Source organism: Gigantopelta aegis, chromosome 3 (genome assembly GCF_016097555.1).
Source record: "Gigantopelta aegis isolate Gae_Host chromosome 3, Gae_host_genome, whole genome shotgun sequence".
Classification (NCBI taxonomy): Eukaryota; Metazoa; Mollusca; class Gastropoda; order Neomphalida; family Peltospiridae; genus Gigantopelta; species Gigantopelta aegis.
The window spans coordinates 56882437-56905941 of NC_054701.1; the positions used below are offsets into that span (position 1 = coordinate 56882437).

The 23505-nt window shown below is 36.6% G+C and overlaps 1 protein-coding gene across 1 annotated transcript in view; it reads right to left on the minus strand.

Moving 5' to 3' along the window:
- The window catches only part of LOC121368736 (protein draper-like), a 43066-nt gene extending 21716 nt beyond the window's left edge, over positions 1-21350 (minus strand). Inside the window, exons 1-3 of the mRNA XM_041493485.1 lie at positions 21048-21350; positions 17380-17511; positions 2427-2636 (exon numbers count right to left, since the gene is read on the minus strand). Of these exons, the coding sequence (XP_041349419.1) occupies positions 2427-2636; positions 17380-17511; positions 21048-21276 (571 nt within the window). The 5' untranslated portion in view covers positions 21277-21350. The remainder of the gene's footprint in view (positions 1-2426; positions 2637-17379; positions 17512-21047) is intronic.
- Positions 21351-23505: the final 2155 nt, after the last annotated feature.

Here is a 23505-nt window from a genome sequence, read left to right on the forward strand (position 1 = left end):
TACTACTACTTCTGCTACTACTACTACTACTACTACTACTTCTGCTGCTCCTTGTAAGGTCTCCCAATCTGGGCCTAACTGTTCTTATGGAGGCGCATAACAGAAGCTTAAAGCACCTTCCATCACGAACTAAGATTTGTTTGACTTTTTAAAATTGTTATATTTATTTATATTTTTATTTAATTTGTCATTTATTATTTTTTTCTATTTAAAAAACAAAATTTGTTATTTCTATCTGCCAGTTCATTGTTTTAAAAATAAAACAAATATAATTTATGTTTTTATTTGTGGTTAATTTAAACGAGCCTGCATTGTGAAACGTCAATAGACTATTGGCTGGTTGCAATACGCTTACATTGTATTACTTAGAATAAGGCAGTATGTAGGGTACCAGTTAAGGTGAAAGTGCATTGTTGCTTTGGTGAACAACGTTTTCTTTACTGAGGGCGGGACGTAACCCAGTGGTAAAGCGCTCGCTTGATGCACGGTCAGTCTGGGATCGCTCCCCGTCAGTGGGCCCATTGGGCTATTTCTCGCTCATGCCAGTGCACCACGACAGGTATACCAAAGGCCGTGGTATGTGACATCCCATCTGCGGAATGGTGCATATAAAATATGCCTAATGGAAAAATGTTGCGGGTTTTCTCTGTAAGATTATATGTCTGAATTACCAAATGTTTGACATCCAATAGCCGACGATTAATAAATCAATGTGCTCTAGTGGTGTCGTTAAACAAAAAAACAACTTTAAAAACACATGTTTTTCTTTTCTGTGTAAATTACACTGAAATAAAAGTAAAATGGTAGGAAGATTAATTTAAAGAAATTGATAATAAATTACTGCTGACGAAATATTTTAAACAGATTCTAAAAGATAATAGCTAAATGTTGGTTTATGTTAAGTGAATAAGTTGGCGTTTAGGTTGTATTTTCCTTTCCAACAGGAATCATGGTTTACAGCGTGGTAATACAGATACTAATATAGGTCTCAGCTGTTGGGTGAATGACACACAGGTCTTCTGATAGAGTTGGCACTGCGACTGAGAACCTCAGGGGTACTAACAGCAGAGCTGCTCTCATTGGGTGTCTCTTTCATGTATACAAAAAATAATATTATCAGATATTTGTTGATAGGTAATTGGTGTAATTTAGTTTGACACTAATTGGTCTGATTGCTAGCCCCTAATTAACTAACGACTAAGTTATTGCATAAATGGCAAGTTACAGAATAACAATTGAATCATACACGAACAGCATATAAACTGCACAGCTAAATATATAGATTGCATTTGAATAAGACTCTATTGTAGAGTCAAATGTATAGTGAATAATCATATGCGAATAAAATGTACTACTAATTATTATTCCTTCTAGATATTGTTGGGGGTGTCAAATATGCAAGGTTCAACTAAGCGAACAAATGTCTAGGTAGTATATATTATTTTTAATTATAATTAAGAGATTCAATGTAAGTTAAATGACGAATTATGTAGGAAGAACTTAATATAACGAAGCAAACTCGCTGTGTTGTTATTTACAGAGATGACACTGTGTTTACTTCAATTGTAAACTATTTCTGATTAATAGATGTATCCTCTTTAATGACCGACAGTACATATTAAATGCATTTTGTTCTGTTGTTGAAAATATCATTGTTTGTGTATACACATTACTTTCGTTTTCTTTCACCAAATCAATGTTTGTGTCAATTTGTCAAATAAATGGCCTGATTTTTCAGACGGTTTGTAAAATGACTGAACTATTTGAGCAGTTTATGCACTGTCCAAGCGACATTGACTGTGTCGTAGTGGTAGTAGCACAAACTGGATTTTATGTATCTGTAATTCCGTAGGTATGTTAAGAAATACAAACTGGTTTTGGCTGCAGATGTACGTGGTATTTGTAAACTGAAACATATCATCAATAAGTAATTTGTATCCAGATATAAAGACATGGTAGAATAGCAGCATATGCGGGACAGTCTCATTACGTTTGAGATACGAGGCTGTTTCAGTTTTCTGGTACTACATATAAAGCAGCTGTGGATGCTTTATTTTTTGTCAAATAAATACATATAATATTTATTTTGGTTTTATTAATTTGCATCTTTACTTGTCCTTACACATTACGAAATAACTGAGAATTGTCTACAACGTTTATTTTGTTATCCAAGTATATGCCCGAAAATGTTTGGAATGTAGGATAGAGACGGATTTAAGTAATTATTAATACGCATATATATTAGTATGCATAATTATTAATATGATTGCTGTGGAGCATGGAATAAGTATGTTTCGGTGTTATGTCTGTAACATAAAGATGTAGGCCTACACTAATATGTATTGTTATATACGTACTGTGTAAAACATGTAAACAAAATTCAGGTTTAGGCAGGCATAGTCTGCATATAATGCCCAAATACTTACAGTCGGTGCGGAAGTAAATATCTAGCTTGTGTATGTAGTAGTCTCTTCCCAAGTCTACTTCCCACCACGTGTGTGGCAGATTAACACCAGTTATTATACAGGGCCCTCCTCCTATAGCGTAACGGTTGCCATCTACAGCATGCTCAGCAACATCCTGGTAGTTGAGTAAGTATGAACTCTGGTAGGCATTTTCCAGTAAAGCTACATTCTCTGAAATATCAATTTGAATCTATAGTATTATAGCCATCAAAATAAAATACCCTCACAATTTATATATATAGTATTGCTAGTGATGACTGTCAAAAAAAAATCAATCATTGATTGGCGAATGAAGAGCTGGTCAAACAATCTTCAGTATACATGTAGGAAAGATTTACCAAAACAGAAACATGTTTCTATGACCTATATCTATTTTTACTGAATAGAGGATTTTCTGTCTTAACGCTGGCTCGGTATATTCGTATATTCTTTCCCACATGGACTAAATTAGCCAGCTTTTGCACGATATTAGATTAATAGACTCCATATATGTGGTCATGTAGGACAGACAAAGAACACCCGAGTCATGTCTCGTCCCGGGTCGAAATTTCCACCACCGAGGAGTCTTTATCTCTCAGTCTTTCGATAAATAAACCGTTATGTTACACGAACAAACAAAGATGGCTGAAAAAAAGTAAATATCATTTAACACTACAAATTAACAAGATAGCTTTTATAATGAAGGTTTTAATAACAAAATTATCGATCTAAAACTAACTCGCATTAACATAACGTAATATAATATTAACTAGATAAAACTTAAAAGCGAGTGCAAGTGACACAAATTAAATACGTAGGAAGCGCGGGGTGGGGTTGGCAAGGGGAAACTTGTATTGGCCCAGTAGCAGCAGCGATGGTTTATATATATATATATATATATATATATATATATATATATATATATATATACACAAAGGCCTTTCTGAAGATAAGATTGAAACATGCAAAAGGATAATTATTTCTTTAAATAGTTTTTTAAAATACATATATACTGTACACTTGTTTTCTTTTATCATTTTTATGTGTGTATATATATACTATACTCTTTATATGTCAAACTCCGTGTTCTCAAACGTCACGCTATTTCAAAGCAAGAAGTGAGTCCGAACCGTTTCTCTATATAAACATGTAAGAGTTTGTATGTTTATCTCAAACTTTGACATAAATATACACACGTTATGTCAAATGACTTATGTGGTCCCATATGACATATTTACTATATATTTTGTATATTTTTGTCGAACTTGAAAACGTTTTTTCCATAAATTATTGACCCAGTAGCAGCAGCGATGTTTTTATATATATATATATATATATATATATATATATATATATATATATATATATAATTGCAAAATTTCTGCGTGTATACGATTTCCTCAATTCTGAGTGGACGACGTCGAACAATAATAGAATCTATCACCATTGTGAGGTATAGATAAGGCAATTCCAAACCGAGGGATAAAATGCTTTGTCCCGAGGGTTGGAACTGCCTTATTTATACCTCACAACGGTGACTGATTATTTTTCTTGCCCATTTAATTACAGTAACAAAACATTAATTGTGTAAGCTACGTACGGTTTGTTTATTGCTGAACGATCGTAAACATTTCACCTACAAACAATGAAACTCATTTAATCATACGCTGACAAATATAGTCCAACTTATGCAACGACATAAAATGCAATAACTTAACAATAAATATAAAGTTGAAACTATTAATTTGTTCAAATATTTTTAAAACAATGATACATGGTCAAATGGCAAAGAGAATTTTGAAAACCATGAGTTATGAAATTTTTCGTCGTAAAACATGAGTTATGACGTCATGCGTATGTAGCAATCGTCTAGCCCTCGGGTCAGACAGATTTATCTAGAACTGTGCAAAAGCTGGATAACCCCGTCCAGTGGGCAAGAAAACCTAAATGTTATCCTTCGATAAACCTCAGGAAATTACGTCATTACGCCAGCTGGGACGTCATGACGTAAAACAGGTTATGGACAGTATGCTAGACGTTGATTTATGTGTAGGGGAAACTGGGGACCGATGAAACATGTTTAAGATATTTGGCCATTTCACTCAAACCTTCATAGCTGTTGATAACAAAACTGTTAATGCTTATAGAGGTTCATCGCACCCCAAGGTAAGGGACCAGTGAGCCACCCATTGGGGTCCTGTCGGCCATAATCTCAAACAGTGAAACTAGCGAGAAACAACACACATGTAAATTTTTCAATTATTATTCCTGCAATAAATGTCATCTGAGATACACATATTGTAATAAACTAAGGCATGAATTACATTTTCAACACTGACATCGGCACTTCTTTAGGGTTTACTGTGTTATTGACTCGGTGTAGTTTCAGAGTCTTAAACTAATGCTGAATCTTAGTCAAGATTGAACCCATCAAAATTGACACTGAATTGTATGATTCCCTTCTGCCTTTTGGTGGTTTGCGCAACATCTTTAGGAAGAACTCCCAAAATCAAATCTGCTTCATCTGAGCTTATTTCTTCCAGGATAGGCTCAATAAAAGCACATGATTTAGTATGCCTGGTAGATTTTCTGAGAAATTGGACTTCATAGTCTTCATCGTCATCTTTTAGTTGTGTGATTACACCGATATAGTGAACAGTGCTCCGATTCCGGGCGTATTCAGTGAGCACATAATCACCCTGCTCTGGGTCTTTCTCCTGAAAGGCAATATATACACCTTCTGATTCCTCCTCAGAGTTGCTCTCTTCAAAACGTGCAGCAGTGGATTTAACATTATCTTGGTGTGCGTCTACCAATCGCCGTTTTGCTGGCACTCTGCCTTTTTTGCTGCTATTTTCAGTTGCGATGTGGTTTCTTACAGGTGTGTCAGTCAGAATAGTGTTTTTTGCCCTTTTCCGTAAAGTCTGCTTCCTCTCTGGTGCCTTGGGGTATGGTCGTATGTGCTCTGGAGAAACGGTTACCATCTTTATTTGACTCGTGGAAGGCTGTGATTGTGTGCTGGTGGAAGGATGTGGCTGTGTAATGATGGAAGGCTGTTTGCTGGTGGAAGGCTGTGCCTCTGTGCTGGTGGAAGGCTGTGCCTGTGTGCTGGTGGAAGGCTGTGGCTATGTGTTGGTGGAAGGCTGTATGATGGTGGAAGGCAGTGCCTCTGTGCTGGTGGGTGGCTGTGTGTTGGTGGAAGGTTGTGGCTGTGTGCTGGTGGATGGCCGTGGCTGCTGACCAGGGGCTGAATTAGCTGTCCATTCCCCATAGGTGGATGATTGAACATCAAATGAATTCTGGTTCTGTGTCCTTTGAAATACGGTGGGGTCCAATAAGCCACCTGCCCATCGGACCCCAAAGTGGCTCATCGGACCCCACAGAACATAGTTCATTGGTCCCCAACACCACTTTCATTATGTTAGCCAAGTATATTAGAGAACCACGTGGCTGATCGACTAAAACTGTATATAGACGTCAAGAGAGATTATTAACGAAAAACACAAACCTTTACAGGATCTATGAAATATGTATTATCATCTCAATATTAAACGGTAAACAAAATACACAAAAAGATTACTCAAGGTAGTCAAAACTTATTTTTGTAACTGGTTTGTTGATCGTCTGCACCAAAGCTCTCTAAACACTATGGGTGAAGGTCACATATATAGTAGTTGCACTGACAGTGGGTAGATGTCACCACTATTTTGCAGTTAGTCGTTATATGGGGTGGCTCAAAGGTCCCCATGACTCATCGGCCCCCAGTTTCCCCTATTTTTTATGGTGTGTCCAGGCGCTTTTTAGAAGTGTGGGGCGGGGGGGGGGGGAGCTAAACCGTGGCTAGCGAAATGTATGAGGGGTTAAGACATGCTTCCCTGGAAAAGTATTGAAAAACGAGAATATTTGCTTGACCAAGGGGAGGAATCGACTATCGTAGCCTAACCTATCCTTTGCACAAACTCCTGTCTTTGTAATTATATAAAATTTGTTTGTCATTTTCTTAATGAATTTATCGATGTACAACTGTAACAAACTGAATAAAAGTGCGTACCGCAGTGGAGGATTTTAAACTAAACACCTAAAAAAATTACGTCATTACGTCAAATGGGACGTCATTGCGTAAAGCAGATCATTGGACGAACTGATTTATGAATTATGTGTAGTTTTAACTAAATAAGTTGGTGTTTTTTTGGTAATTATAAGAATTGTTCGTCAGTTTTTGAGAATGTATCGATGTCTAACAAATTTAGTATACATTATTTTGCTACGCTACGCGATTTTATACAATTTGTGACTGTTTAAAATGATGAACAATTATTTTATAATATATATCTTGCCAACTGGACTGAATAAGCTTGACGTCATGATTCATGTTTTACTATGATTGACGTTACAACTCATGGTTTTGAAAAACAAATTTGCCATTTCACGTTGTATCATTGTTTTAAAAATATTTAACAAATGAATATGTTCAACTTTATATCTATTGTTAAGTTGTTACATTTTTATGTCCTTGCATAAGGTGGACTGTATATTTTCCACGTATGATTAAATGAGTTTGTAGGTGAAATGTTTACGAATCATTCTACAATAAACAAACCGTACTTAGCTTACACAATTAATGTTTTGTTACTATAATTAAATGGGCAAAAAAAGGGAGAAAAGATTCAAGCACCGTTGTGAAGTATAGATAAGGCAATTCCACCTCTCGGAACAAAATGTGTGGCTTCCATTATGGTTTCATTTATGGAATGCATCATTGTTTGCAATGTGTAGCATGATATGTGTAGGATAGTCGATTGGACCTGAGCGTAACAATATCCTTACGAACTACTGCATCAGGTAAGTATATCGAAGACGGTCGGCAGTGCAGATCAAAAGAGGAGAAACGACCAAAACATAACAAAGTTCCCTGTACAGAATGGTTGGAAACTTTAAAAAGTCTTACGTATTTTATTGCATTTTAGCCAAAAGCCCACAAATCAGCAATATTATGATAACTCACTAGCAAAGTGACCCACAGACATGCAATTTAGCTTATTTTGTCTGGTTTACAATTATGTATTAGCTGGTGTGTAGCTTGAATATTTATTTTACTAAAATCAAAAAAGTAGGGTGGGTTGTTTGTTTTTGTTGGGTTTCTTTTTCATTTTGCACCTTCAAATGTTTTTTGCTTTTTTACATGATAGCATATTCAGGCCAATTTTTTTTCTAGGTTATCTCGAGTAATTTATGAGGCATCCATAAAAATGTTACATGAAGTAACTTGGACATTTGGTAACTTCTTAGACATCCTTTGTTTACAGGTGTCTATTTGAAGCTTTCGCCCTTCTTCTGGTGGTTGTTATATATTAACTCAAAAAGCCACTGTAGCACACAAAATAAAGCTTTTGGAAATATGCAATTAAGCCCATTTTAAATATAATGCGCGTCTGCATATATTTATATTTTGTTCCACATTATTTTACGATTATAGTCAAAATAAATCAAACATAAACAAAACATAAATTTTAAATAGTTTCGTATTAACAGATAGCACAACCTTATCTCTTCAAACGACCATGGTTAACACTTACTGGAGTCTTCATCTGGTGGAGGTTGTGTAGCAACAGGTTGAGGACCATATCAATATATCACTGGGCTCTGAAGGGTCTGTATGGGCGTATAATTCATGGTTATAATTCGAAAATAAAATTCAAGATAATCTAGCTCAGTGCAGACGATATTGTTGGTTGGTTTTGTTGTAAATTTGTTCTCATTGATTTGAGAAACAACATAATATGTTGTTGATACCAATGTAGTGTTTTAATATAATGGCAGATTGCCAAGTGAAAAGGAAACGACCAAAACATGACACAGTTATCTGTACAGTGGGACGGCTAACAAAAGCAAGTGCACTTTTGGTTAAAAAACATAAATCTTCACATTTCAAATATGGGCCCCAAGTCAGCAGCACTCCCTGGTTGCCAGAGAATATCTTTAAATCACCCCCTTCCATGTAGGAAATCCATACGACCACCTGAATTCATATGAATATTATAACCCAGTGTTTATTTTATATATAATTTTGAATAGCTGATATACATGTAGGCGTATATTCTGGGTGATGAGGAGTGCTGAGTGAGCAATATATCGGTGGGGAGAACTTGTATGTTCATGCCATGAATGATATGTAACATGCACACCAAATATAAATCGTGAAACTTCACACAGATAGATTCCTTGATACATTATGAAAAGTCAACAGCAACCCCTGATGGCCATGGGTGGGAAAAACAAACAAAATGCTCGACCCCCGTGGGTATTAATCTTACATTGAATCCAAAATGTATGTGGATAGATAAGATGCAGCAGCAGATTCGGTGGTAATATTAGTCATTAGTTGTTTGGAGACTGAGAATGTTTGTACCACCAGCCAAGCACTGACAGTATAAGCATCACACATCATCCTATCCGTTTTTAAATGTAATTAAGCATAATAGTCAGGCAGCTTAGGTCCACAAAATACCTTTTTTCCCCAAGTGCTGCCCATTTACTTAGTTTTAAATTTTTAATAGGAACAACGTCTTCAAGATAAATTATAGCGGCCATAGTATCATGTAAAACCTATTGGTACTAATGAAGCGCCAGTGCCATCTAGCCTCGCTATTTATTTAACGTTACATTTTGGGGATCAAAAAATGCAATTATGCTATTCAAATAATTACAAAATAATTTTTCTCTAAAAAGGAACATAATATATAGACAAGGTATTCACGTAGAAAGCTGCAACATCTATTATGAGTCTTACCAGCTTTTAGCTTTGGTATCATTCTGTTCAAGACCAGACAAGTGTTCCTTGGAATATAGGTTAGTGTAGTCACAGAATAGATTAACCCGATTAAGAATTGCAATATATAGTGGCAGATATCATTCAAGAATATTTACTGATTTCATATACCAAGTGTGGGGTACATGTATGAAGTTTTTGTGGAACAGTTTACATATCACAAATATACAGTTCAGTGCATTTCTAATGGGCCGTTTTGCGTGCACATCTAGTAACTAACGCAACCACACTTAACCAATTCACTGCATGGTGTGGATGCCACACATACACTATGCAGTTCTAGATGTCTTTAAAAGAAGTCCAACACCACCGTTCTAGAGTTGGTGCTTTGTATTCACTGGTGGGCCATATTCCAGCTTGGTATGAAATTCATGTTGAATGCTGCAGTAAGCCATTCTGGGTGATTGGAATGATTTTCATTGTCTTCCCCTTCTGCCTTCTGACAGTAGAACACATTCCTTGCTTTGAGAACAAGTTACAGGTCGCTCGTCTTACAATACAAGATAAATGAGGTGCATTTCAATAGATGGAAGACGAGACAGTGTTACATCATTTAAATATATAAAAGGAAGGGACGTTATCTTGTCTTTAACCAGAACGTCATATTGATGGTAAGTATTATCATGTAACAAAGGCAATCTAACATTTGAGATCCAAGGTAATTTAATGATGGAACTTGCTACTTAGGATGACAAGCACACCTGTGTCAACAGTGCACATCGGATCGTCGGTACAACCGTTCAAAATAGCATATCCTGTACATGAATTAAAAGTCAGTAACCAGGAACATGTTCAGAAAGCAAGGATAGTGTTACACTGCAGCATTCAAAACAAGTTGCCTACCTTGTTGGAATCTATTGTACAATATGCAAGGACATTTTAAAAGTGTCCGATCATTTTGATAGCTTTTCCTCATTTGATCTGATACATAATACGTATGGCCTTTTTAACAGTTTTCAACCATCTTTTCATCGTTTCTCCTCTTTGGATCTGCACTGGCAGCCGCCTTAGTTGTACTTATCTGATGCAGTATCTTGTAAGGATCTAGTTACACTCAGGTCCAGTCGACTATTCTACACTTACCGTGCTAAATATTGCGAACATGAAATCCATAAAAAAACAACCATAATGGAAGACACTACCTGTGTTTTTTTAACGATATATACATTCCTTGCCCCCCCCCCCCCCCCAAAAAAAAAAAAAAAAAAATTAAAAAAAAGAAAAAGAAGAAGAAAAAAAAGAAGCAAGTTATGCCAACAGGAAGAGTCTATTGGCAAGTACAGGACGTAAAAGAATAATCTTACAAGTTCCTGGTAGAATCTGGCAACACAAGAGAGAGAAACTTGGTAACACTACAATGATGGTCACATCCGGTGCTGTGGCCAGACATGATAGCCGAGAGTGTAAATAAAATATCTACATGGTTATAAAATGTCCACAGACCTTGATGTAAACGTTTTTTTATGGATGACTCATATATTAATCTAGATGAAATAAAAAGAAAATTCGCTTGAAAATGCTTTGATTTAAAATATATACTACTCAAAAGAATTTAAGGGTCAAAAATTTATAACCAAATAATTTCAGAGTGCATTAGATTGATGATGTAAACTACACCAAAAATTAAATTTATTGTTCCATATTTACAAAAAACCACAAATAAACGTCACTGTATACAAGAAAGTCACATGACATGCTGTCAAAGTTGAAGGTTGTCAAACATGGATTTTACACATTAGAACATTCGTTTAATAGTGTGTGAATCCACCCCTGGCGCGAATACACTCGACACATCGTTGCCTCATGCTGTTGATCAGACGTCTGAAGAACTCTTGGGGAATGGCCTGCCACTCTGCCATAAGAAGTTGACCCAGATCATGAAGGTTGGCCGGAGGGGCATGGTTATCCCGAACTCTCCTGCCTAATTCGTCCCAGGTGTCCTCTATTGGGGCCAAGTCAGGCGAATATGCTGGCCAATCCATCCTGGCGATACCTTGTTGTCTGAGAAAGTCCGTTACCAACCTGGCGCGGTGGGGTCTGGCATTGTCATCCTGCAGAACTGCCCCGCCGCCAATCTGCTGAAGGCCTGGGAGAACCAACGGCCGGATAATCTCATTCAGATAGCGGATTCCATTCAGATTGCCATCCACCACATAGAGGGGGGTCCTGTGGTGGATAGAGATGCCGCCCCACACCATGACGCTGCCACCATCGAACCGGTGACGTTGTCTAACGTTAACGTCAGCGAAGCGCTCCCCAGGACGTCTGTAGACACGAACCCGACCGTCGTTGAACTGGAGACTAAACCTGGACTCATCATTGAACATCACTCGACCCCACTGAACACGTTGCCACCGCAGATGAAGTGTGCACCAGTGACGTCTGGCCGTTCTGTGACGTGGTAGGAGTGATGGTCGAACAGCCTGGCGACGGCAGCGTAGATTATTGGCTCTCAGACGATTGCGTATGGTTTGATCAGACACTCGAGTTCCAGTCGCAGTCCGCAGATTGTCACATAATCGGCGTGCAGTGGTTGTGCGTTGACGTAGAGCCATATTGGTGATGTAGCGGTCCTCTCTATTTGTAGTGCTTCGGGGTCTTCCCGAACGTGGACGATTTCGAACAGAATTCGTTGCTTGGTACCGTTGCCACAGTCGGCCAACGACACTCTGACTGACACCAAGTCTCAGAGCAACATTTCTTTGCGTATTGCCATCCTGAAGCCAAGCAATAGCCCTTCCTCGATCTTCGATAGTCAGTTGAAGTCGTACCATTGTCGAATTTGGAGTGTGCACCGTACACGAACGCAAGCTCCAATTATACGGAAATTCAGCATTGGGAACATGGAATACACATGCAAAGCGTGCAAATGAAGCGCTTTGTGAAAAAGCAAGTTATGGGCACTTAGCATACCTTTCGCTTTCGCCCTAATTTGCGTGCAAATGTAAGCATGTTTTCGCCATTAGAACTAGTCGACAGTGTCAATGACAGTGGATTTTAATTCATTTATGGGTTGCTTAGACCCACTTTCGTCAAAATGGAACAATACCATGGTGACATTATGGTCTAGCTAATATAATTGACATTCAGAAAATAATGTCGAAAATATCGTCTGATCCTTAAATTCTTTATATATATTAAAAAAGTTTGAAGACGCATCATGAAAACATCAGCTAATACAGAATTGTAAACGGAATACAATACATCAAACTGCAATTCATATCCATAGGTCATTTTGCTAGTGAGTTTTGATAATTTTGCTAATTTGTGGGATTTTGGCAAAAATGCGGCAGCCATATAACACATAGGTCTCACTACACAGTTGTCTTCCGGGTGAGAGTCACCCACTATAGTTCCTGATGTGACATGTTGTGGTTCACATATACACTTCTAGTAATTGGGGAATAATTAAAACAATTGGTATTTTTCAATGGTAAGCCTTCTGGCTGGATTTTGCCCATTCTATTTGGTAATATTATGCATTGACTGTGTAGGACATGGGTCTATAGCGGTGGTTGTGAATGGGTTCCTGGACCAGCTGTTCGGACCGGTACAGCAGCAAGATGCGGTCTTTTAACTAAACACTGAGATGGAAATGTTTTCAATTTTAGAATGAAAATAAATGTTTATATGATGTCTGTTCGCAATGGTGTATGTTTGTTAGTGCCAATGAGAACACATTCTATTGCCAATCTTCATTTGAAGTTGGTCAAATTAACATGGATTTCAATGGCAAATGACGTCTGTGTAATGAGTCCTTGGCTACCAATCCAGAATGTTCATCAAGTGATTTCGGACACATGAGATATCAGTCTAACTAAAATTCCGCGTTTAAGAATCGTTCTACAATAAACAACCTGTAGCTTACAAAATGAATATTTTGTTACTGTAGCCTAATGTAATAGGCAAGACAAATAATCAATCACCGTTGTGAGGGACAAAATGTGTTTTGTGAGTGTCGAGGTTTACCGGGGCCCTTACAAAAACACTTTGTCCCGAGGTTTGGAAGTGCCTTACAACAGTGATTGATTATTTTCTTGCCCATTTACTTATTGTAACAAAAGATTAATTTTGTAAGCTACTGTTTATTTATTGTAGAACGATTCGTAAACATTTCACCTACAATATAGTCCACCTTATGCAAAGACATAAAAATGTAACAACCTACCAATAGATATAAAGTTGATATTAATTTATTTAAATATTTAAAAACAATGATACATCGTGAAATGGCAAACAGAATTTTGAAAACCACGAGTTATGACGTCAACCGGGTGCTAGACAGATTTATCTTAATACCGTGCAAAATCTGGCTAATTCAGTCCAGTGGGCAAGACTAATTGACTATGTTGTGAGGTATAGATAAGGCAATTCCAACGGGTCTTTTGGGGTGGTAGTGGTGGTGGTGGTGGGGGTTGGTGGCGAAGTTCTTGATTTAAGCTGAGTAACAAAAAATAGATTTGGAAAAATATATATAAAAGGCTGAAAAATATATATATTTAAATAATAATAATACAAATGTGATTAATGATAGTGAAAATATTTCGAAGAAAAATTAATGTTGCTGGGGTAGGTGATGACGTGTCTTCTTTTTGGGGGTGGTGGTTTGGTAGGGGAGGTCTTGATTTAAGCTGAGTAACAATAAAAATATATTGGCAAAACATAAAAGGCTGATTTTTTAAAAATGATTTAATTAATTAATTAATTAATTAATTAATAATGTGCGTGTTCGTCTGGGTTATATGTTTGTTTTTGTTCTTATTGTTCTTTTTTTCTGTCTTTTTTTTTTTCTTTTTTTTTTGGGGGGGGGGGGGAGCGTGTGTGTGTTTGCCGAAGAAGGAGAGGTATTTTGTAGTTTATTTTGGGGTGGGGTTGTTGTTGTTACTGGGTTTTTGGATTGGGTTATTTTTTTTATTAATTTATATTTATGTCTTGATTTGCCTGCCAGTTATGCTTACAATCGTGTACAACAATGTCGTCATTCTAACATGTTGGACATCTGGGCCCTACCCATGCAAGACCAACATAAACATTACAGTTACAGTTACTAGGTTGATGTTTTTAGGATAAATTATTTTTGCTGTTATTACAGCAAATTTTGCAGTTTAGCATGTTTATAATACAATTTAATGTACATATAAAATTAATTTGAAGCATTGAAACGAAATATTTTGTAAAACAGGCGCCTGTGCAGGAAATTGTGTAGAGGTCTAGACGGTGGCTAGCAAAGGTTTTTGTGTGTGTTGGGGTAGGGGTAGGGGTCGGGTCATATTTCCCTGGAAAATACATTTAAAAAGAACAATATAGCATGTGGGGGAGGGTACCGTGTGATGATTGGAATATTACCTATAAATATCTATTTTTTTTATTTAACTATTAAAATTGTGTTACTGTCACACACAATTCTTTATAAAAACAGTAGGTGTGTTTCTATGAAGTTATGCTAATTAATGTGAGTTAAGATGGCAGCTTTAAAAAAAAGGAAGAAAATTTCCATGCAAGAAACAACCAAAACAATGTAATTGTGGGTGAGAGCTCGCTAGCCATAGTGTATTTGGGCTACATTCACCTCCGATATTTGACACATGGTCAGTTATAATAAAACGCAATTTCAGCAAATTAGGCCCTAATATTTATTTTTAAAAACTAAAACACATGTAACATACTAGGCAGTGCCACCTTGAAGCGATGTATTATGGGATTGATAAAATGGCTGCCGCCATGACTGCTGAGACAACCCCAGTTAGGACGCCTTGCGCTCAAATGCGCTATGGTGAAATGGCTTGAAACTTCAAAGAAAACATAGAAATAGGTTCATTTTAACAATTGAATATGTGAACTCGATGTGCCGAAGTATAGAAATATACTCAAAATCCATTTGAATTTCAGTGTTTTTCAAAGTACATTTAAAATATCACATTTCGTTATCAGTGACAAAATCGACCTTTCTCTATAATGAGCCACGTCTTAAATGCCTCAAAACACTTCTAAAAGAAGCCATTGACGTCAGACACCGCGTTAAGACAAAATTATCATGTGACCCTATCAGCTGTAAAAATGGCCGCGACGTCATACTTTTTACGCGACGTCATTGACAGAGCTCTTTTGAAAATCGTTATTGGTGTAGTTTTATACGAATTATAAATTAAGTAATTATATCTGTTGGAAAGACGATAAAACGTTGTGTATGTACATGTATTTAATATCACTGTATTTCATTGAGAAGCTGTAATATTTGTGTTGAAAAGTGAGTCATTTAAGCTGGTGGCAGATATGTAGCGCAAAGTGACGTCAAACTTTGTCATACCTAATAGAACGTTAAATGGTAAACAGAATTCTGAAAAACACGAGTTATGACGTCAATCGTCGTAACACATGAGTTATGACGTCACGCGTATGTAGAAATCGTCCAACACCGGGGTGCTAGACATATTTTTCCAGCACCGTGCAAAAGCTGGCTCATTCAGTCCAGTGGGCAAGAATTTCGGTGCCAGACGACTTCGAAATACGACTAACGTAATAACTCATATTTTTCAGAATTTTGTTTATCATTTCAAGTTGTAAAAATATTTAACGTAAATTATGAGACCACAAAAAATGATATGGGTATTGAAATTAGTTATTCCACTTGCCACTAACTTTGCCATATCCTCTTTTAATGTAAAGCAACAGGCCATTCACTACCTGGTGGTCCATATTTTACTACCAGAAATTATACCTGGATGGTTTATATCATCTAATGAAGATAGCTCTCACGTAGAATATAAATGGCCCTGATTTGGAATTTACATCTTCAACATTGTATTGGAGTGATTTATTCAGGGTTTTTTTTTTTAATTCTAAGCAACAGTCAAATCATTTAAGCTTAATATTTCTCAAATTGTCTACTGATCCTGAGGTTATGACAACACTACTGGATTACTGCCTAAGATATGAAAGAATGTTGAACAAGAAAAAGCTGCTATGACGTGTGACCAAGTTATTTATGAAATAGTATCATCACTTCGGCATACCTATCCTGAACAGTTATACTATTTTACCTTCAAACGAAATTTGCAATGTGCAATATGTTTATTCATGTGATTAAGCGACATCGAATATACTCTTGCTCAAGCATAGGTTTGCCTTCCAGGAACTTCCAAACAGAATCTTTCTGGGAGAACTGTTACTTAATACTGAAGGCACAGAGTATGGTGTGTTCTGGGCTATTTAGAGCTATACCAAAATATTTGAGTTATATAATGAATAAATGTATATAATAACAATAACAGATGATGCATAACTATTATTTCAAGCAGTATTACAAACGTATTTATACGACTGCATCATTTTCCTATACATTTTTTTTTCAGACTTGTCTCACCCTTAATAACACATACGACACATTCTTCTTAAATGAATGGTACATTTGAGTCTTGACATCTACACAACAATAAAATACTAAAAGTCCTCGTAATCAAATATATTACTAACCTTAAATTTATTATTTGTCGCTCATACGTATTATGGTGCATCAAAAGATGTTTATCCCAATGATGCACGTTAAAGCAAATCAATTAACTTTTAAATTTTAATTTAATTTTGAAATAATGTTTTAAACATGCATTGTAACAAAACATACATAAGCACAACTATAAACTTAGTTTCAATGACGTAGGACTAAACGTTTTTGAGAAAAAGAGATAAACGTAAATTTAACGTTCGAGTTAACTGTAATCGTTGACAACACCGTCGTCGACGTCGCCGGAAACGTACTAGATACGTTTTGCTTTTTACCTATTTAAGACAAAAACATTGTTTTCTCGTGGTTTATCTATTCTAAAACAGTATATATTATTATTTTGCATTATGTGTGACACAACTTTCCATAAGCAAACCTTTTATAAAACAAGTGTTAGAAAATACTAGGGTGTCCATGAAATATGTGCTCTATATAAAATTCGCAATGGATTTCGCAGAACAGACCACCATTTGTATCTTCTGAGATTATAAACTTCAAATAAAAAATGTTTAAAAATACTCTTCAAAAATGTGTGTGTGTATGTATGTATTTATATATGCTCTCGTGCTTTACAAACATTTATTGTCACTCGACAATTATTTTACCTGTTGTGCATCTTGGTCCAGACCATCCTTTCTTGCAACTACCAGAACAACCTGTGACGTCTTCGCAGTTGGCAGCGTCACAGTGACAGGTGTAGTTACAGTCCAAGCCATATCTCCCTGACATACAGGCACCTGTCAGATAAAAATACAAATATTAGACCCAGTAGTAAGTTGTAATAATATTGTTGGGATTTCAATAAGTAAACATTACATGAGTTCTTTTCTTCTTCTTCTTCTTCTTTTTTTTTTTAATGTAAATAAAACCGGCATCTCACAAGGACTACTTCTCTCTTTTGTATGCAGATAGGAGAGTGCGTATTTCTCCTCTTCGACGTTTAGAGGACTGAGACCTCCACCCCACCCACACCTACTAAGACCGGCCCGTAAGAATGCTATCTCGAGTTGGAGGCACAATCTCTAGAGCGATGGGAGCCATATTTGTTTAATGTTCTTATTTAGAGTAGAGCAACTAAACACGAACACATTCTTCCTCGGGTGGGGATGGGGCAGCCACTCCCCCAGTCCCCGCCCCCTCTGGTTCCTTCGGAACTGTAAGGATTTCGTGAAGTGCAATTTTCTTTTTTTAACAGTGGCATCTTACATTTAATGTATCAGAAAATAAACCTTCATTCTTGCACAAAATCACGGTTACAATTCATATTATACCCAATGGTGGTTGCAACCTGTATTGGAAGCAAAAATCAGTATCTGTACAAGTAAAAAAACAAAAAATCACATCTATAAATAGTTGACTGTACTTTAAACATTGACACGGAAGTCATTGATTTGGGGCAATACAAAATGGAATAATGAATATTAGGTATGGCTGTGCGTAGGAGCTGCAGGCTTTGTGCTCTAACAAAAATGATTATTTTCTTTGTGATACACCAATGCTGCGTACAAATACAACTGGGGTCTAGCACGGTTATTTCGACATTTGATCGAGAGAAAGACAGAGATATATAGAAATAGAGACATAGAGAGAGAGAGAGAGAGAGAGAGAGAGAGAGAGAGAGAGAGAGAGAGAGAGAGAGAGAGAGAGAGAGAGAGAGAGAGAGAGAGAGAGAGTGTGTGTGCGTGCGTGAGAGAGAGAGAGAGAGAGAGAGAGAGAGAGAGAGAGAGAGAGAGAGAGAGAGAGAGAGAGATGGGGAAGGATGAAAGGGAGTGATAGAGACAAACAACGACTCAGACAGAGGAAAGAGAAAACAAGAAAGAAAAGAAACACCTGATCCAGTCAATAAACAAACTGAAGATACTTGGTAGCGATATGGCAAGGGCGTCGTCAGGGTTGGTCCAGAGGATTCGTACGTAACCCCCACCCTTTTTGAGGCAGCATGTTTTTTTAAAACTAAAAATGGCAAACATCGAAAATAATGTTTGCTCAAATCTCATATATCTTTAAATTGCCTTCGAATATACACTAGAATGCAGCATTTAGCTCCTAGAAATACATTTGTTTGTTCCGGGGGGGAGGTGGGTGGGGCTAGCAGCCTCAATTATTGTCGACCCCGTCCCCCCTTCTGAAACGCTGACAACGCCCCTGTATGGCATATATCACATACGTGTATTATCTTATATTTCACCTTACAAGAAAAGCTACCGTGCTGTCACCAAATAAATAAATAATAATAATTAAAACAATAAAAATAAAAATCCCCACGCACAACCTAAAAATATTACATATAAATAGACGTAGTTAAATTTCGACGAAACAATAATGTTATGACTACAGACATATTTTAATGCGTAAAAGAGTTTAGATATTATACACTAATAATCTCATGACAATCCCAATAGAGTCGTGACATCTTTATTATTGTTACGTCTGTATTAACACGCCAATACGATCCGCCGTGTGATAATACCATTCATAGTTTTGTTGCTGGGGCAGGACGTGAGTAGAGTACTCACTTGAGCTACGATGGGTTGAAGGATCGATCGCCATCTATGGACTGGAGATTTGTCCCCATCTAAGCGAGTACCCTTTGACTGGCACATCAAACGCTGTAGTATATACTGCACTGTCTATGTGAAATCGCATGTATAATACATCTTGCTTAGCGTTTAAAATGTCGATCGCCAAATCGCCAAATGCGAATTAAAGTTGAACTTTACGAGTGAATTAATTACTAATTCGCTAAAAAGCCAATTCAAAAATCGTATGTTGTTTAGTGATTATTTAAATTTTGCGAAATGTTTTATGACTGAAATCGTCTTAGATACTGTTTGCTGCTTTATCAGTGAGAGTACCCCATGTGGCGGTATCATGTTCTCTCTCTCTCTCGTCTGTGGGACCATTACAGCCAGTGAACCACAACTGGTATTTCAAAGCCCATGGTATGTGTTATCTTGTATGTGAGATGGTGTACAGAACAGATCTCTTACTACTGAAGAAAAATGTAGCGTGTTTACTCTCTAAGACTATATGTCAAAGTTACCAAATGTTTGACATTCAATAGTCAATGATTAATACATCAGTGTGATCTAATGGTGTCGTTAAACAAAACAAACGTTGTAACTTTCTCTCTCTCTCTCTCTCTCTCTCTCTCTCTCTCTCTCTCTCTCTCTCTCTCTCTCTCTCTCTCTCTCTCTCTCTCTCTCTCTCTCTCTCTCTCTCTCTCTCTCTCTCTCTCTCTCTCTCTCTCACACTGTGTCCGACACAGGATACTGATACTATCGTAGCGACACATCTTACTACACCTAGCATACCTAGAGAAATTACTTATTAAGTGTTTGTCTTCTGTTAATGACTTGATTGGGGGGAGGGGGGGGGGGGTCACTTACCATTATTGGTATTCGTAGAAGTTTACGTTATATATACTAACACCATAGTCTATCGCATATAAGGATATGTTCATTCCGCGATCAATATACTTCTTCTAACAAGACCAAGTGTCGAAATAACCATGTTAGACAGCAAATAGTCGTAGTTTACAAATGTCCTCGGGTGTCGTTAAACACAATTTAATATTCATTCCCTTTCCCTTTTTCAAAATCCCACCCCGTCAGTTCGCGAAATAACCGGTTTAACGACCCGACAGTGAAATATATATATATATAACTAGTACGGTCAGGTCACTGGACTCGCATGACTTCATACGTGTGTGTGGACAATCAAAGTACCCAATATACTATAAAGACAGGTCAGTGTCATAAAGAAAGAAAAGATAAAGCTATCACAGTTAACCAAACATACATCCGTGTGTGTGTGTGTGTGTGTGTGTGTGTGTGTGTGTGTGTGTGTGTGTGTTTTGTGTATGTTCATTTGTGCGTGTATACATGTCATTGTGTTTGTATGTGTGGTTGTGTTTACGTTTGTGTACGTATGCGTATGTGTGCGTGTATAAGTTGCTTTGTGTCTGTGTGTTTGCGTTCGTGTGTATTTACGACATGTAGTTGACTTACAGCCAATACATGTACATGTACCTATATCCTAAACAGAAATCCACATTCATGTCACATCCAACGTGTTTATGTATATATGTGTGCGTGCATATGTGCTAGTTTGTGAAGTTGTGATTCTGTGTTTGCGTTCGTGTGTATTTACGACATGCTAAAACCTCTAGCCGAATACATGCACCTATATCCCAAACCGAAATCCACTGTTATCACATCTAGCAGTTATTATCCCCATTACAAGTAAACTAATACATAATACTCGTTCCTACCTGACACTGAGTGTGTTTTAAAACAAATCCACGATGTCACGAGAAACACACACGACCAAAACTTCGACATTTTGTGACATCTTTCCAACCAGGAAGTAAAAATGTCGTCCTCGGGGTACACGGTTGTTTTGCGTTTTCGTTGGTATTTTTCGGGTTTTTTGTTATGCGAGTGCATATCTCGCCACACAGGACAAATAAACCCGGTAGTCGTCACCGTCTGATTATGCATATAGTTCTGTCGGCTGTTCGAAGACGGTGTACACGACCAACTCAAATCACATAGGCTAAAACTGGGAACATATAAACCAGACAGAGTTAAAGTTTGTTTTGCTTAACGAGACCACTGGAGCACATTGATTTATTAATCATAGGCTATTGGATGTCAAATGTTTGTAAATATGATATAGTCAAAGAAAGTAATCCCGCTACATTTGTCCTTACGTAGCAAGGGATATTTTATATGCACAATTCCCTTATTCATGGTACACTGGATAGAACGAGGAATAACTCAATGGGCCCACCGACGGGGATCGATCCGAAACCGACCGCGCATCAAACGAGTTTTATCACTGGGTTATGTCCCGACCCCCAATGTTATATGATGTAACTCAGGCGGTAACAGACCTTTGCGTTATAGACTCCATTTCCTCCGTCTCACATTGTCCAAAACCTGTCACCTATACCAGATACCAGATACACAACTTACATGACTTAAATTATTCAAAATCGTTTTACGACATATTTGTTTTTAAACATATTATCTCGATATAAAGTTACACGCACGCCTAACCATATGTCAGTATCAGTTAATGCAGAATACAAACACATTACTTTTACAGTTTTGAAACATTTATCGGGTAACACTTTTTAAAACGTCTTTATTTAAAAAAATACCAGAGATGGCAAATGAAGTTGTATGCAACTAATTTAAATAACACTAACGATAAAAGTGTAAGTAGATCAATCAATCAATCAGGCAATCAGACAATCAGACAATCAACCAATCAATCAGTCAACCAACCAACCAACCAACCAATCAATAAATAAATTAAATAAATTAAACTTTTAAAAACCGCCATTGTTTCGAAATTACAGAGATTGCAAATGAAGTTTTATGTGACTGATTTAAATGATAGTAAAAACAAAAGAGTAAGTAAACACAAAAATAAATAAATAAATGAATATGTAAATAAATAAATAAATAAATAAATAAATAAAATAGAATAAAAAATAAAATAGAATAAATAAAAATAAAATAAAATGAACTGAAATAATAAAGAAAGAGACAAAGAAAACCCAAAGAAAGAAAGGAAAAGGAAAGAAATAAAATAAAATAAAATAAAATAAATAAAATAGAGTAAATAAATAAATATAGGAAAAACAGATGTGAGATAAAGGTCTATGTGCGATTTTTGTTTTGAATGGGCCGACTGGGGGTGAGGGGTGCGGGGGTAGCATGTGTCATTAAATATTAAATACTAATACTGATGGCGATTTAAACAGTTTAAACATCACTGGAAATATACGTGAATATTTATCTATGATATTAACCTGACCTACCTAACACAGTTTAGACCTCCTACCCCCCCCCCCCCCCCCCCCCTAAACAATTCCCTGCACTTGCCTGTCTGGGGTATAGTTAAACAAACTTCCCTTCCCGAACATCCTCCTTCTGTTAAATGGTTTGTTTAAACATGGCAAATATCCATAAAAAGGAACATAACACAAGTCGTTTCACGGTATCTTTTACCTCTTTCACTCTCCCCGGTACATTGAATGACTTGTTTTTTGAAGATACATTCCCGAGTTTGCTGCGTTATAAGATGTTTCCGACTAATAAAATATTTCTACGATTAAACTTACATATTAAATATATTTTCTTGTTTAGAATATCAGTGTCTGTATATTCGATGTGTTTCTGGCCGTCTTAATATTTGTAAGAAGCCCAAACTGGATTTTGTCTTCAAATAATGTTTAGGAAATAAAATTAAATTTAACCTAGTACAAATATTAGAACGATCAGAAACACGTTTAATATACAGCTACTAATATTTTATGCAGAAAAATATATTTGATATGTAATTACAGTCGTCGTAGACTCTGTTAGTCAATAACATCTTAAAAATTGCAGCAAACTCAGGAATGTCCCTTTAAGCTGGCAAATATCCAGAGAAACAAAGATACACCTGACGAGTCACGATGTCCCTTCTATTTTTCTATCTTCTTCCTTGTCATTTCTTTCATTCATTGTTTTATTTTTGTATTTTTGCTGTCGTTGCTGTTACTTGTTATTCTTGCTTTTCTCATATCCCGGATCATTTCATTTACGGTTATACTATACCAAATAAACTCCCATAGTCGACAATTCTAACGTATGTGGAACATTATATGCAATATATCAATAAAAAATAAACCAAAAATAATATCAGTATCACAACCTGTCTCACAAAGTATTAAC